General features: G+C 50.7%; 2 protein-coding genes and 1 non-coding gene across 4 annotated transcripts in view; 1 reads left to right on the top strand and 2 right to left on the bottom strand.

Annotated features, from left to right (window-relative positions):
- USP24 (ubiquitin specific peptidase 24) overlaps positions 1-6872 on the top strand; it is a 61131-nt gene extending 54259 nt beyond the window's left edge. For both annotated transcript variants that reach the window (XM_040565258.1, XM_040565257.1), the window contains 6 exons: positions 273-339; positions 1919-1997; positions 2599-2674; positions 3734-3820; positions 4149-4259; positions 4425-6872. In XM_040565258.1, coding sequence (XP_040421192.1) covers positions 273-339; positions 1919-1997; positions 2599-2674; positions 3734-3820; positions 4149-4259; positions 4425-4487 — 483 coding nt within the window. In that variant the 3' untranslated portion in view covers positions 4488-6872. The remainder of the gene's footprint in view (positions 1-272; positions 340-1918; positions 1998-2598; positions 2675-3733; positions 3821-4148; positions 4260-4424) is intronic.
- Positions 6873-7130: 258 nt separating this feature from the next.
- Positions 7131-13611, bottom strand: PCSK9 (proprotein convertase subtilisin/kexin type 9). Its single transcript, XM_040565259.1, has 12 exons — positions 13312-13611; positions 13037-13225; positions 12729-12852; positions 12450-12583; positions 12114-12255; positions 11837-12033; positions 11566-11749; positions 11036-11206; positions 10808-10956; positions 10562-10727; positions 10287-10468; positions 7131-10175 (listed from the first exon to the last, which is right to left on the bottom strand). Exons 1-12 carry the CDS (start codon positions 13474-13476, stop codon positions 10008-10010), a joined length of 1971 nt encoding a protein of 656 aa, XP_040421193.1. The 5' UTR covers positions 13477-13611; the 3' UTR covers positions 7131-10007.
- A 630-nt stretch (positions 13612-14241) lies between these two features.
- On the bottom strand, positions 14242-14312 carry TRNAG-CCC. Its single transcript has one exon. It is a non-coding gene; the product is annotated as a tRNA-Gly (tRNA).
- Positions 14313-15943: the final 1631 nt, after the last annotated feature.

Raw genomic sequence — 15943 nt, 5'->3', positions numbered from 1 at the left:
GTAAAGACTTGTACACTTAAGTACAGGAGCAAATTTTTATCGCTGTATGATGGAAAAAAAACAGGACTGCATTGATAATTTTAACATCCAGGTATCTTTGATCCTTCAGTTTGAGGTTTTTATTACTTTTTAAATTGCTCTCTTGATAATCTGGTGTTATATGAAACTTCATAAGTCTCCTGTTTTTCATGTTGAGGTGATTAAAAGCATTTCATAGTATAGATTCTCAGGTATCAAGCGTAACTTCTATTGACCTTTCTCTTTCATGCCAGGTTATTGAAGACCCCTTACAAGTAGAACGCATCAAATTTGCTTTTGAAACGGAAAATGGATTAATAGGCAAGTAAGCCAGTGTGTGAATGTTACTGTCTCTCCTACTGACCTGTATGTTGATAATTCATGCTGGTTTGTTACTTCTCATTAAAAGCGTTGCATCTCCATTTGACCTTACTGAAGCAAAGTTACCAAAGCATTTAAAATTGATAAAAGAAGGCCCAGAATGATGAGAGCTTATTTCATGTGAATCAGAAGAGGCTTTGTGTGTGTAACAAATGTAGATTAGCCACATAGAGCTCAAAGAGCACATGTAATCAACGAGTGCAGCTTGGGTATCTCTTTCATAGCTGTCTGGATGAGGAGCTGCTTCAGACTGTGGCTTTTACCTGAATTTATTTTGGATTCTGGTTTAGTGAGAAATGATATCTAGTTTTTTTCTCTTACGCCTCAGTGCTCTTCTGTTTACTCATTTCCATGTATGACTGATAGAAGAGAAGGTAACATGAAGTAGTGTCAGGGATTAAGTGGTTATCTTTTTTTCTAGGTGGTCCCATTTGAACTGATCCTATTCTGTAATTTGGGCAATATGTGACCTTTTGCTCTTCCTCTACAGAGGAGAGATGCAATTATTCAATTAGATTATGTTGAAGGCTTATTGTGTTTTGGTATTAAATCATACATATTTTACAAGAACTGCTGTGAGTTTTGGGAGTGAATGTTGTAGTTTTACCTTGCTGTCTCCTAGCAACAGCACTGAACAGCTTCCAGTTTCACTGCACGTGGCCCAAGATCTATCAGTCACATTGACTGGTCTTACTCCAAGGAAAGAAACCAGCAAATAGTTTTCTGTGGCCCTCACGGGTGTTTGTGCTTAACTTGCAGTATGCCAGTACTGAGATGTTAATTATCTGCTGTGCTTTGAGGGTAAAACACAGCAATTTGCAGGTCCCTGGCAATTGTTTGCCTTCTTTAGAGGTTTCACTGCAGTATCCCTTGATGTGGAGTGAAAAGGACAGAGCAACTTCTGAGTTCTGAGTGGGAAATCTGGTTGTGGCAGCTCCTTGAAAATTTGCTTCTCAGCCAAAGAATTTTGTTACATGGGAATTCATTGTATAGAAAAATTCCTGACTAGGAACATTGTTGTTTTGCCTGGATCTCCCATAGAAGAGTCTCATGACTGAATTTTGCTATGCTTGTTTGTGTGAAGAAGCTCCAAACATTCTTCTAGCTTAGCAAGTTTTGATCCAGGAGAAGCTGGTGGTCTGATCTGTTTATAGTGGGTTTGAACGGTTTTTGTTTTTTTCAACTTCAGATACATGTAACCATAGCAATTATCTAATATAGAATGGATTATAGGAGAGGAAAACTGCATTAGGAGAGGGTTATTTAAAATTCAGGTACCATGTTTGAAAGAATTACTGCGTTTTCACTTTGATCTATTTTTAATCCAATAGAGTTCCGGAAATAGTCAAAACTGCCAGCAATACAGTAGTGTGTTTAACACATACTCATGCTAACATCTGTAGAAATAACTTCCCCACCTAAGCTAAAATGTTAGCTTCATCTTCATTATGTTTTCAGCCTGGTTGGTACACAGAAATCTGATTTTTATTTTTTTTAATCCACTTGTTTTTCCTTACAGCCTTGATGCACCACAGCAACCATGTGGACAGCAGTCGGTGTTACCAGTGTGTCAAGTTCCTCGTTACTTTGGCTCAGAAGTGAGTACTAAGGTTTTCAGAGTTTAACTTCTATCCCTACCTTAGAGCCCTCTGTTACTATTTAGGCTGCTGCTTTTTCCACTTTTGATCAGCTTTAGCTTCTGTTATTGTGATGAAAGTGGTGCTCAGAGGTCTTGATATTGTGTGCCTCAGTGTGAAATCTGTACCAAGTAGTATCTGAAATGGATTTCTTATATAAAACCAATAATTGCTGTTTTTAAAGGCAGTGGTCAGCTACATTCCATGGAGTAGATGCCTAGTACTAAGACCAAGATAAATATAAGAAAACTGTCCCAGCTTTCTTGAAATACTGTGACTGTTAAATTCTGTTTGGTTGGAACTTGGCACATGTCCTGCTAAAGCATAGTTCTGCAATAAGTGTATCTGTATAGTAGACTACTTTGAGTAAACTTTACTAAACATTATTGTTCTTGCTAGTCTGGTTAATAACAGAGCTATTTAGTTTAAGTCAGCATTTGCAATGATAACAGTGCATGCAGAAGGCAGCAGCATAAAGAAAGCGAAGCCTTTAGATTATTCTTTTTTTAACTTTGCCAGAATACTTTGTCCAGTAATAATGAATATAATTTCAACGTCCTAGGTGCCCTACTGCAAAAGATTATTTCAAGGAGAATTCCCACCACTGGAGCTGGGCTGTGCAGTGGCTACAGAAAAAGGTAGTTTGTCTGTAACTTCACAGAAAAACTGACACCTTAGTCACAATGAGAATTATGAAACCTCCATTCTATCTACTGCTCTTTGAGAGGAGGCTTAAGACAAAAATACAAGCTACTTTATTTTTAACAAGGACAGTTTGAATGAAGTTTAATCTGGTGCATTCAAGAACTTTAAGCCACCAAGTGTTTCAGTAAATATAACTAAATGTGAATAGTTATGATTACCTTTCCTTTGCATGTGGGAAACTTTGTGTCACTGTATTCATGTTAGAAGGTTACACTTCTTTTTGCTTATGTGTTGATGCAAGGGAACACCTTGCAAGGTGAATTTCTTATGGAATCTTCACAGCTTTGCACAAAACACAGCTGTTGACACAGCTTTTTCTTCCCACATACATTTTTTGGTTCTTCCCTCTAAACTTAACGTAGGCTGACCAGTACATCCCTTAATAAATATCCAAGAACACTTATAAAACCTAAAGTTCAGCAGAAGCGGCCCAGGTCTGCTGACAAGCAGGGCCATGCTTGTTCTCTCTATGCTTGTCTGAGAAATCATCTCAGATCTAGGCTGTCTTTCTGTCCTGACAGCTGCTGCCGGGCAATAAGATACCAGATGCGTAAACTAGCACTGTATTGAATACTGGAAGCAACATTATTGGGATTCTTGCAGTGCAGCTGGCACTTGTTGCCATTCTCTTGAAATACAGTAAGCTGACGGGTGTGGATAGCCCTGCTGTACCTGTTTTTACTTTGTACAAGCTCATATGAACCCTTGTTGAAAAATTGAATCTACCACTCTTCAGCTGGCATCCAGTAACTTGCACACGTGTACAGGTGCCAAAAAGGGAGCTGGTTAGTAGGTTTCAGCTGAAGGGCAGTAGTTTCTGAAACTACATCCCGAAGTGCCTGCCTGTCAATGCCCCAGATCTCTAGCTGTTTGCCAAATGATTCAGGAGGCTTGTTCAAGACTTGTAGTTTGCCTACCAGCACAAGTGGATGAGGTTTTACACATGTAAAACTCATACTACGTTTTTGTGGCTTTCTTGGCTTTTTATGCAGATGTCTGAACATTACTGGGCTCCACAGAGTAACGTATCCAATGAAACATCAACTGCAAAAACCTTCCAGCGCACTATTTCAGCACAGGTAAGTGTGTCAGTCCTGGGAGATGGTGTTAAACTTGTGGGTATTTTCTTCTCTCACTTTTCAGTTAGTGGCTTTGTTTGTGGCAACTTTACTATATTCCAGTGCACTTAAGGCCATTCTTCCCTGACAAGCCTAGATCTTGTGTTTTTCTCTGTAAAAACTAACCTTTAAAGGCTATTAGTCAATACCATACAATTACCTGTGGTGAATCAGTTATCTCACTACAGCAGCTATATTGTTTTAGAATAAGCTTGGAAAAAAAAGTGATTGTGAAATAAAGGTATCAGCAGGGCTTCTGACACTGAATGCTGAACTGTTTCCAAATCAGGACACGCTGGCCTATGCCACAGCCTTGCTGAATGAGAAGGATCAGTCTGGAAGCAGTAACGGGTCAGAAAGTAGTCCAGCTAACGAGAACGGAGACAGACATCTACAGCAGGTAACTATAAAATAAGGGCATGTTTATCTTCTGGTGCCTTCTGTTAGACAACTTGTGCCTGGGGTTTGGGTCAGGACCATCGCTGAATGTAGACACAATAATTGTGTGCTGTACAAAAAATAATGTACTGTATCTTTCTCCCCCACCCCTTCTTTGTATTGGAAGGGCTCAGAGTCTCCTATGATGATTGGTGAGTCTAAGAGTGACCTTGATGATGTTGACCCATAAAGGATACCAATGAACACAAGAGCAGATCAACTCAAACATTTAATGCCTGGTACCTATTGAAACTGGAGTCCCATTGCTTAAGCCATTAGAAAAGTCTGGAAGAGAAATGGCTTTACAGGGTCGGTGGCAACGCTGGAGGAGGAGGCTGTTTCCCTGAAAGCTAAAAGCATTTTTAGCCACGAAGGCTTCAGATTGATAAACGCTCTAGAAAACTGCATCTTCACCTGCAGTAGCTTATGACAGTCCAGACACCGAAAACAGTTTGTCAAGAAGATTTTATCAAATACACAAACGCTAGTGGTTGAATTTTTATGTGAACATTAAATGAGTGAATGTAAAACTGTTGCTTTTCTGTGATGCTGCAAAAAAAAAAATTCTTTTGGTTTTTATACAGAGGAAAACCAGACTGCCCTTATGTATGGAGGGCAAATTTTTAATCTTTCTGATAATATTGAATAGGAATATTCAAATTTCTGTAAAGATGTGTGATGACTTACATTTCATTGTAAAATATTAGTTAAAGAATCAGTTTACATAAGGACTTCTGTATTTAATATGTCTCCTTGCTCATTTATAAAGCTCTTTATTAGAAGGATCAGTAAGATTGCTCTGTGAGGAGAGTGACTCCTTACAGAAAGGTTTGGTCAATGAGCTCTGGAATGGGTTGTCTCTTTGGTACCTTTCCTAAAACCACAGACAACTGGGAAGGGCAATAAAAGAAAAGCTTTGTTCTCTAGGTATGCAAGTGTTTATTAAAGGATATTGGTGGATTTAACAAAAAAAAGTTAATGAGTAGTTTTAAAAGAAAAGCACTTTAAAATGGAATTCTGTTGCAGTTTTACTCATTAAATTTTTTACCTTTTGGAGACATATTGAATCAAATGTAGTCTCAATCATGTGATCTGCAATCACTTGCTTATGCTTTGAAATTACTGAGAAAGTTGGTATTGGTTGTATATGATAATTCCTTGCGTGAGGTGGGGACACTGTTGTGCAGATTTTATAGCAATTTTAACACGGGGAAAGAATGATTTGGCTTTGTTTGTATTTTCACTTGACCAGGCAACATTTAAAATATCACGGCTCTTTTGATTTGCTCATAAACAACTGGAAACCAGTTGGGATAACTTGAGCACAGCTTTGTTTTCCATGTCAAATTTAGTTCAGTGACTTCTGGTTCTGGATGCTAGCTTCTTTTGTGCCAACTAACTTCATATTTTGTACATTTTACGTTTGTCACATTTTCTGCACTGCTTTTTGCCTTTATTTATAGATTCTGCCTTACTTTAAAAATTATGTAAACAAACATGCACAGAAATGGGGGGCATCTTAAGGAGTGCCTGGGTACCTCCAGAATAGACAAATTTGCCAAGTTAAAGGCACAACCAGCCAAAAAGTGCCTTTTTTCTTTCTACATGCTGCTGCTGAACCAAGAGGCAGCAGCCAGCTTTTCACTGTTGTGCACTAATATTGAAATTAACCAGTCATTTCACTGTTGGAAGTAAACATCTGATATGATTTCAGCTGTACAGCTTTATAACTTATTGCGGGTTAGGAGAACTGTTGTCATAAATTGCAAAGAAGCAAGGGTGGCATTGTAGTGAATCTCTCGCTTTCTTTTCCAAACAATGTCTTCATAGACACATGGCAGAGTTAGCATTTTATAAATGTTTCTGATAATGTGCTGGGACATTTTAAATGTGATATTTTAAATTAATTTTGAATGAATCATTTCTTACAGATACCCCTTCTTCCTTCCCCCACCCCTAATACTTTGTAATGGGTCATAAAACATCACGAGTAGTCAGTACACAGCGGTGATGGTGATGGAAGAAGCTGGTACCGTTCCTATGGGTTGGCACCACTTGTCACTTCAGGTTCCTGTTATTTCCTATGGAAACGACATCCTCGATTACTGCAGGCCCAGAGAAGCATTGCTAGGAGAACAACATCAGGATGGCTCATCACCACTGTATACTTGAAACCAATACAAACTTTTTCATGGTTCTGCTCATGCTTGTACAAAGTCGATGGTTATAATTTGCAATAAGATGATACTTGGTCAATTCTTTTGGTTTCCAGCTGCTGTCATTTGAACCTGCTGAAGATTATTTTTTGGAAAATAGAGTTCAACAAAACTAGTTTTTGTGTAAATTGTGATGCATTTCTATGTTGTAATTTTTACTGCCAATCTTTTTGGATGAAAATGTTTTTATACAGCTTACACAATGTTCAGTGAGGAGCAGCCGCAGCCTGCCTGTGAGCAGTCGGGGAGATACTGTCTGATTAATACATAGACATTTGGCACTGGAAAAATTAGGCAGTCTTGATGAACAGTCTTGGGATTCCTGGTCAATGGAATAAAGTTATTCCTTTCACAGAAAACTAGTGTAATCTTTAGACCGCACATACACTACACCACTGTCTTGTTGATCCTCTTATCTCAGAACTACTTAAGCTGCTCCTCCTGATAAGGAGCTCTGAGGGGTTACCCTGCTTATTGTTTCGGTGCCTGCCCAGAGGAAAGCAAAGCAGCTGCGTGGTCTCCAGTGCTGCGCTGCTGCACACCCTTATGCTACGGCATGTTCTGATGTGCCATCAGATTTGTACCATGTGTGATTTCTTCTCCTGACATTCTTAGCAGAAAGATTTACCCTGGCTGCGCTTGCAGTCAGGGATTAGACTGGCTTTTGTGTGTCAGATAGCAAGATTAGCAGGAGAGCTGGGCTCGCACTAGTACTACCTTGTCTCTTGGCAGAGCTGCTGTGCTGGTATCCCTTGGTCACCTTTCTCCCTCCCTTTGTGAGCAGAACTAGAGGCTGCAGCCCCAGCTGTGCCCTCCTGGCAGCTTTGTCCTCCAGTCTAAGCACAAGGGCTTGTATTTGAAGCATCACCTAGCTTGTAATCTTCCCTGGCAGTGCCTGTCCTGGGAGCAGGGGCTGGGGCTTGCAAGCAACATGTGCTCCTGCTCCTGCTGGCAGGACTGCCCACAGCTTGCTGGGGATTGATGTTGCTTTCTCCTGCACGACAGGAGACGGAGAAAAGTGCTGGTATGTTTTAACAGAGAGCTCCGTCCTGGAGCAGAAGGTGGCCTTTGCATGCTACCAGCTGCTAACCACAGCACGGGCTGTTATGGGGGCTGAGGAAGGGGCACTGAGAGGCACAGCCAACACAAGGTCCTCCAACCCCAGTACATGAATGTTTTGTGCTCGTCATGAGAGGTAGGCCAGGACCTGAGAGCTGTCGCTGGGAGAGCATCAGGACAGCAAGCAGCACAAATATTGGGGGTTAATTAATGGCCACAGGCTATGGCCTAGCACCTTCTTTTGTGGTCCATTGCTTTCCCCTCCATAAAAAGCATTTTCAGGCCTCTGGCCTTGTGTGGGCAGTGAAGGGGAAAGGCTGCCTGGTTATCCCTCCGCAGGAGCTCAGGATCCTTCAGCTTTACTTTGCTTTTTTAATGCTTGATCTCCAGAACAAATAAGAACAATCTTTCTGCTTATCCACACACGGGGTCCTAAGCAAGAGCTAATCTTGTTCAATATTGCTTCTCTTCACTGGGTTTACGTGAGCAGACTTGACCTGAGCCGTGAAAGCTGCATCTGGCGTACAGCTGTGTGAGCATCCTCACCCCTGTGGGGAGCAGGACCTGCCCTCCTGGGGAAGCCAGCAGTGGTGAAGAAGCTGTGTGTGTTTTTAAGTAGCTCGTACCTCTCATCCGAGCAGTGCTGGCTCTGTCAGAGCTCCTCTTAGGCTAACAGCCCTCTCTTTTTGTCCCCCTGCGTGAAAGTGAGGTTAGAGCTGATAAAATTACGGGTTGTAATTATATACACGTGTTATGTAATTGCATGCTTACATGAGGTATCTTTGCCATCTTTAGGTAAAGAGTTAGAAGGTGTTTAAGCCTTTCAAAGTGGTGCTTCCTGCCGGGCCTCTGCCTGCTATGGCCAATTAAAGCTGGAGTAACGGCTCCTCTCTGTAAGGGGCCTCTTAACGGGGGAAAACACACCCAAAGCTTGACAGGTTAACCTCAGGCTTGTGCTGGTGAGCTCTATTTTTTCATCTTTCCTCAGGTAACGCCACACAAATTAGGTATTGAGGTAACAGGAGGCTGCTAATCACCCCAAACAGCGTGACGCTGCTTTGGTGGCTCCTGGCACTTCTGCCCACTGCTGTCCCTTTCCAAGCAGCTACCCTTCACCTTCCCACCGGGGCTTCAGGCCTCACCCAGGGAAGCCCAGTGTTTATACCGGCAGCAGAAAGAAAGCTCAAGGACACATTCCCCAAAGCTGGGCGACACTTTATTTCCATAACTGGAGCCTCTTGTTCCACCCCTGTTTGAAAACAAACTTGTGCAGTTCCTGCATCTGCACAGGGCAACACCAACCGGCCCCTGGTTGCTGCAGCTCGGGCCAGCCAGGGGCAAGGCGAGGGTGCCCGCGCCGTCTGCACTGGCCTCGGAGGATGCTGGCCATCCTTTAGTGGGTGTCCAAGGATGATCAAGCCCCAGGTGCTGTCTCACTAACAAAGCAGAGCTTGTCTGGGGGAGCAATGCAGGTGTCCAGGCACCCATGTCCCACGGGATGGGTGCCAGCTCCCCCGTCCAGGTGAGCAGCCCCGTGTCCCGCTGCCCCGTGGGGATGTACGTGAAGGCAGACCATGGACTGTGTCTACTAAGCACTGGTCTCTGAGTTTTATTTTTAGAAGACACTTTATAAATGTTTATTTATAAAACTCTGAATAAATATATAAGGTACAAAGGTAAAAACTGAAGTACTGTGAAAGATTTTCTTCTTTCATTTTTCTTTAAAAAAAAAAAATTTGCAGCCAGTTCTGTATGACTTGGGAAGCCCTGAAAGGGAAACCACTAAAGCAACACATAGCACCAGCAGGTCATCAACTCTGACTTCAACATCAACAAAAAGCCACACTAACAAAGCAGTAGCTGATTCTGTAGCAATGCAGATTAAAATCTAATTAAACAGACTTTTTAAACTAGAACTCTTACACTTGGCTAAAAAGTAAAGAGGTCTCCCAAATACCTGAGCACACAATTTTAAAACCACCCTAAATGGCTGGATGATGATTCACAGAGTGCAAAGCTGTGTTAGCTGAAGCCTAAGGAGCAACCAGCCAGGAGAGAAAGGAGCAATCCTCACTTTTTTTTATATATATATAAAGGTGGGGATTTTGTCATACGCTGTGTGACAACACAAACAAATAGCCTCAAGACAGCTTATACAGTCGGTATAGGTATAGGAATGTGTAGAAATGCGGCAGGGAAAGGGCAGCAGGGCTTTGGATGCATGGTGGCTGCTTGGAGAGCTGCCCCATGGCTTGTACCGGGAGGCTTGGCTGGGCCTCCACCGCCACACAGTTGTGCTCCTGTGGTGTTTCCTTCCTCCATGCCCTGCACTAGCAGGAGCCCGTCCTGTCACCAAACAAGTGACAGGCTGGCACCCGTGAGCAGCCACGTCTCGCAGCATGGCACAGCCGCCCTGGTGGCAGCTCGGCCTGTCCCTACTGCCGGCTCCGGCAGCAAATGGCGACGGCCGCGGCTGCCCAGCTGCCGGCGGCACTCACTGCCACGCAGGTGTCGTCCACAGCGTAGGACCCCAAGGTGCCGGGGCCCTGGGAGTAGGCGTTGCAGCCCGTCAGCGTCCAGCCGTCGTCACAGGACACCGTCACCTAGCCGGGGAAGGATGTCACCCTCCACGGGTCACCAAAGTGGGGGTGTCTGCCCGTCCCCAGTGGTCTCTGGGGCTCGGGGTGAGGTGGTCGGCGTGACGCCCTCCCTACCTTCTCGGCAGAGCCCTGAGGCACGTGCTCCTTCACCCGGCACTCCAGCACGGCAGCAGGGCAGCAGGACGCGTGTGCCGTCACCTCCGTTCCCCCGGCACAGCGGCCAGGCCCAGTCCCTGGCCCCGGCACGGGTCTGCTGCCATCACCCAGGGTGGCAGAGGGGGAGTGGAAGCTGCAGCCTGCCAAGGGCAGAGGGGATGTCAGAGGGGATGTCCCTGCTGAGACCCATGCCCACAGCCCCAAGGGTCTGTGAGCCGTGTTTCAGGCCTTACCAGTCAACACGTGGTCCTGCGGGGAGCAGCCAGCCCCCTCGGCCGCCTGCGAGCTGGCATTGATCCGGCACTCAGCCTTGGGCCACGTGCAGCACCTGGCGATGGCATAGACGCCTTGGCCCCAGAAAGCGTTGTGGGCCACGCACTGCTTCCTCCCCTCCTTGTCCTGCGGCCGAGAGAGCACATAGCATCACCGGGGTGCCCCCCACGGGCAGCGTTTTTGGGGTGCCACGCACCACACCTCACCTCCATATGCTCGCCAAGCCGCCGGCCACTGTGGGAGAAGCTGGAGCAGCTGAGCATCTCCTCGTCGCCGGCACAGCGAGCCACGGCCGTGGCGTGCCGGGTGAGCCCCGAGCGTGCCGACCACACTGAGCGGCAGTACAGCTGCTCATCTGCAACAGGGCAGGCGGTGTCAGCCCTTAGTGGCACCTGGAGCCATGCTCAGGCCCTGGGACACCTCGGGGTCTTTACCTGCACCCAGCCGGTTGGGGAGCCCCGCCACGGTGTTAGGTGTCTGGAGCCGCTGCTCCTCGGGGAACCACGCCGCATTGATGGCATTCTTGGTGGCGAAGTGCAGGAGGCGCTGCCGGAGCTCGGCGAGGCTCAGGCTGGGCTCGGCGCTGAGCAGCATGGCTGCGATGCCTGCAGGGAGCCGAGGGGCCGCGGTGAGAACCGGGGGGACATGCAGTGTGACTGCAGAGAGATGCTGGCATGCCGGGGTGGTAGGAGCGTGGGCATCAGCACGGCGCCGCTGACCAACGGGGGTCAGGGCTGGGGCCCCCAGGGACTTGATGGGGGCCCAGCTGGGACCCAGAAAGGGGACTACAGGACCACAGGAGGTGATATGCGAGAAGAACTTGCTGCAGCCCACCACCTGCACACATGGGGCATCAGAGGTCCATGTGGGCCCCAGCACCCAAACGAGCCAAATATGCCAAAACCTTGGCTGGCAAATAAATGCCCCCAACCCAACTGGCCCACCCCCCCAGTGCCCCACTCGCCTGCCACATGTGCGGCCGCCTGCGATGTGCCGCTCTGCGCCGTGAAGCACGTGCTGCAGTCGCTGGAGGCGCCGATGATGTTGTCCCCTGGGGCGAACAGGTCCACGCAGCGGCCGAAGTTGGTGCCCAGGGTGCCGATGGAGGCGGGCTGGTCCTCGCTGTTGGTTGCCCCGACCGCGATGACCTGCCGGAGGGGGTGACAGAGGGGGATGCAGGCTGGCAGCACATCCCCACGTGTCCCCACGCCTCGGGGAACCCACCCAGCCCCTACCTCTGGCTCAGATGCTGGCGAGTAAAGGCAGGCATCATCCTTGTAGTTACCGGCGGCCGCAACCATCACCACCCCCATCTGCACCAGCCGGCGGCAGCCAGCGTTCAGCGCGCGGCTGTAGGCACCGGCGAAGGGCAGCAGCACCACCAGCGGCGCGTAGGGCTGAGCCTCCAGCGTCGTCTTGATGAACTCCAGGCCTGGGGGACGGGATGAGGGATGGAACAATGACAGGACAGGCCTTCAGGTAGCGCTGTCCTGTCCCATCCGGGGCACTCACCGATGAGGGTCCCGCTGACGGTGCCCTTCCCCTGGCAGTTCAGCACGCGCAGGCTGCGGATGTTGGCACCCGTGGCCACGCCGGCGTCGCGCCCGCTCAGCACCCCGGCCGTGTGGGTCCCATGGCTGTCACACTTGCTGGCCTGGCGCAGGCAAGGTTTTTACGCTCCGACCCATTGCCTCAGAGCGGGTTTGTAACACCCCAGTGCCCTCCCCATCCCTCCCCTTGTGCTTTGCTTTTTCCCCATGGCAATGACAGCTCGACACTGCAGTGCCCCAGCCCAGTGGGTGCCCGGGGACCTCGCCAGGCTGCAGCACGCAGCACCCGCAGGCTCACCTGCCTGTGGAAGCGGGTGCCATCTTCCTCGGGGACGTTCTCAAAGTCGGTCACAAGCACCCTGCCCTCGATCTCCCGGTGGGTGCTCTGCACGCTGGTGTCCAGCAGGTAAATCTCCACCTGGTCGCCTTTATCTGCCACGGATGGGGTCGGGAGAAAAGGCAACAACCAGCACGGTCAGCCCGGGCCTTCTGGGATGCTCCCAAAATCGGGATGGGAGCAGACAGCTCAGCATCCTTCCCCAGAGCCCCACGGCCCTGCCCGTGCCCCAACACTTACTGGGAGGGCTGTAGGCACCCGAGCTGGGCTGCGGTGGCACGATCCTGCCCAGGTTCCAGGGGATGCTCTGCGCAAAGACGTACGCGTCCTCCTCCACATACTCCACGTGTGGCAGCTTCAGGGCCTGCAGGGAGGCACAGGACCCTCCCTCACCACCCAGCTTACGCCTTGAAGGCTTCATGAAGGTGGCAAAAGCCCGGGCAAAGCCAGGTCCTTTCAGAAAAGCTCCAGGGCTGGGGGTGGAGGTGGGTGCCCATCACCCCAGCACCCAGCACCCACACACCCAGCAGATGGGTGCTGCTGCGTACCATGTCCAGGACGTCGCTGCTCATCTTCACCAGGAAGGCGGGCAGGAGGTGGAAGACGTGCAGCAGCTCGGTGAGGTAGCCGTGCCGTGCCGCCCGGGCCTGCAGCCTCCGCGCCGTGCCCCGCACCTCGGCCTCGCCGCTGCCCTCCCGCAGCACCACCACGTAGCGCCCGGGTAGCCTCCACGATGCCTGCGGGGACACGAGCACTCGGCGTCGGGAGGGTGAAGGGGACAGAGGACGCACACGACCACCACCCCGACCACCCCGCTCCTCACCTTGGCAGCACGATGGAAGGCAGCGTGCCCCGACGGGGCAGCCCCGACGGCCGCCACCACCTCATCGGCGGCCCCGAGGGCCAGCACCAGCTCCTCCGCCAGCTCCTCCACCGCCACCGCCTTCGCCGCCAGCAGCAGCAGCACCAGCGGCAGCACCAGCACCATGGCCTCGACGGCCCCGATGGCTCCGACCCAGCCGGGAACCTCAGCACCGGGCAGCCCGAAGCCCCTCGGAGCCGGTGCCTCCCGCTGGGTGCACGGTCGCTGCCGGTGCGACGGGGCGGGTGCGGTGAGGATCACGCCACCGCCAGCCCCATCGGGCCACCGGGGCGAGTTAACCAGTAACGGGGCCACAGCCCGCGGAGGGCAGCGACACGGCAGCGCTGGGGAGAGGCGCTGAGCCGGTAAATCCGTCAGGCTCAGCCCTTTTTAGCAGAGAAATCCCCCCCCCCAGATCCCCCCGCTGCAGCAAGCCGAGCGCTGAGGCTGGAGGGCTGTGCGGGGAAGGGGCTGGCAGCTTTTATGTGCCTCTCGCTGACGGAGGTCGGAGGTGGATTTCTGAGAAAGCTGCTAATCCTGTTTAGGCATTTTTTACAGAGCTGTCACAGCAGCACGCATATATATATATATATATATGTGTGTATGTAATATATGTGTGTGATATATGTAATGTATATGCTTGTGTGTAATATTGATATATGTGTGTGTGCAGTGTGTGTGTGTATGTGTCCTTCAGCACAGCCCTTCCCCGCCTCTGCGTCATCAGTTTCTGAAAGATGGGTTTTTGTTTAAAAAAAAAAAAAAATCACTTAGAAAAAGCCAAAAAAAAAAAAAAAAGTTGCAGGGGTCTGATCTTGGTTCCCAGGATGCAAAAAGCAGCCCAGAGCCCCTCTCCCCGGGGACAAGCTCGGAGGAGCTGCAGGAATCCCGTGCACCAGCCGGGAATCGAACCCGGGTCGCAAGAATGGGAATCTTGCATGATACCACTACACCACTGGTGCTGTGCGCTGTGGGGCTGAGCCTGCCACAAGGTGCACAGCCACAGCACCAGGGGATAAAAAGGTTTGTGTAGTAGGGGAAAGACGTCTGTGCTGCGACGGACCGGGTTAACTGCGTGCAGTGCAGTCCGCGTGCAGGCAGGGGATGCGTATGGGGAAACTGAGGCATGTGCCATGCGGCCACAGTCGGTGCGGGGCTCAGGGAGCAAACCCCGCTGAGCAGTGCTGCCACCAAGCTGGGGTGTCCCCGTCCCCTCTGTGCCCTCTGTGCCCTCCCCACGTCCCCACCATGCCGGGCTCCCCAGCTGCAACCGTGCAGGTCCCGGAGCTCGTAATGCTATGCAGGAATGTCCCGCGTCTCGCAATGTTTAACCGCAGCCAGGCTCTGAGGGCGCAGCCTTCGGCTCCGGCCACCCAGTGCCCACAGTGTTCCCTCGCGGGGTTCTTTGCTGGTGGGTGCAGGGACCCAGATCCACCCCCCCCCCGCTTTGGGGCAGGGGCTTTCAAAGGTGAAGTTTTCAAAGGTGAAGGCGGTGGTGAGCCCTGCGACATGAGATGGGGAAGAGCCCTAAACTGAATGTGAGCCACCCCACAGAGCCAGGAGGGACGGGCAGGAGCGGATCATGTATAAACACCTGGGCAACAAACACGTCCTCTTGGAGGGCTGCTCACACTCCTGCTGGCAATATTTAGCAAACAGCAGCTTCTCCACTCCCACCCCACACATGCCTGCCCTTTTTCACCTTGCTGCTGCCTGGCGCCAGAGTGGCAAAGGGCAGCAACACACCAGGGTGGGGTTTGGGGTCTGCCAGCCCTCCTGCTGGCCCCGTGCAGGAGGGACGGGGATGCCCCATTGCCCTCCTCTGGCTCCCACATGACCAGGAGAGCATTTCCAGGGCACAAACAGGAACGCTGCCGGCTGCCGGAGTCTCAGAATCTGGCTTTAATTTTGGGGGGAGGGTTTGGTAAGTGGGGAAAAGGCTCTGCTGACATCCCTGCCTCGCAAAGCCCACCTGGGGTGAATGCGCCGCTGCCCACCTAACCGCTGCGCCTGCTTCAAGCAGCGAAGCCAGGTTCCTTTCCCCTTCCTAAGCACGTTCCTCAGCCCGGATCCTGCCCAGGCTGGCATTCACACCTCCCCGCGCCCACCCTGCAGCCCCCCCCGAGCAGCTGGGTGGGTGCTGGGACTCCCCCACACCACTGGAGCTGCATTTTTGGGGTCAGCCCCAGCCCCTCTCCTCAGCGCTGCGTTCCCTCCACGCAATGGATCCGTGCCAAGCGGCCGTCCCCCCCCCCCAGGACATCAGTTCTCGGGCTCAAAAAGGCGATCGCCGTCCTCAGGCAGAGTGTCCGGCCCTTCCCTCAGCCCGTAGTAGAGGTCATCCTCCTGCCCGGTGGATTTTAGGGGGGAGCCAGGGGTCCGGCCCCGCGGCACGGGGCTGCCGGGCACAGAGCCCTCCAGCGACGCCGTGTCCATGTCCTCCAGGAGGGACGCCAGCGGCGCAGTCCCCGGGGGTGGCCGGGGGGGGCTGTGGGGACAGAGCAGGCTGAAGGCTGCTGGGGGGGGGTTACGCTAATTTTTGGGTTCCCCCACCCCAGGCGGGCCCCGCGGTGTTGGTCTCAGCATCACTCAG

Source organism: Cygnus olor, chromosome 8 (genome assembly GCF_009769625.2).
Source record: "Cygnus olor isolate bCygOlo1 chromosome 8, bCygOlo1.pri.v2, whole genome shotgun sequence".
NCBI classification, from domain to species: domain Eukaryota; kingdom Metazoa; phylum Chordata; class Aves; order Anseriformes; family Anatidae; genus Cygnus; species Cygnus olor.
The sequence above is the reverse complement of the archived record's forward strand: the minus strand, read 5'-3'. Positions and strand labels throughout refer to the sequence as shown.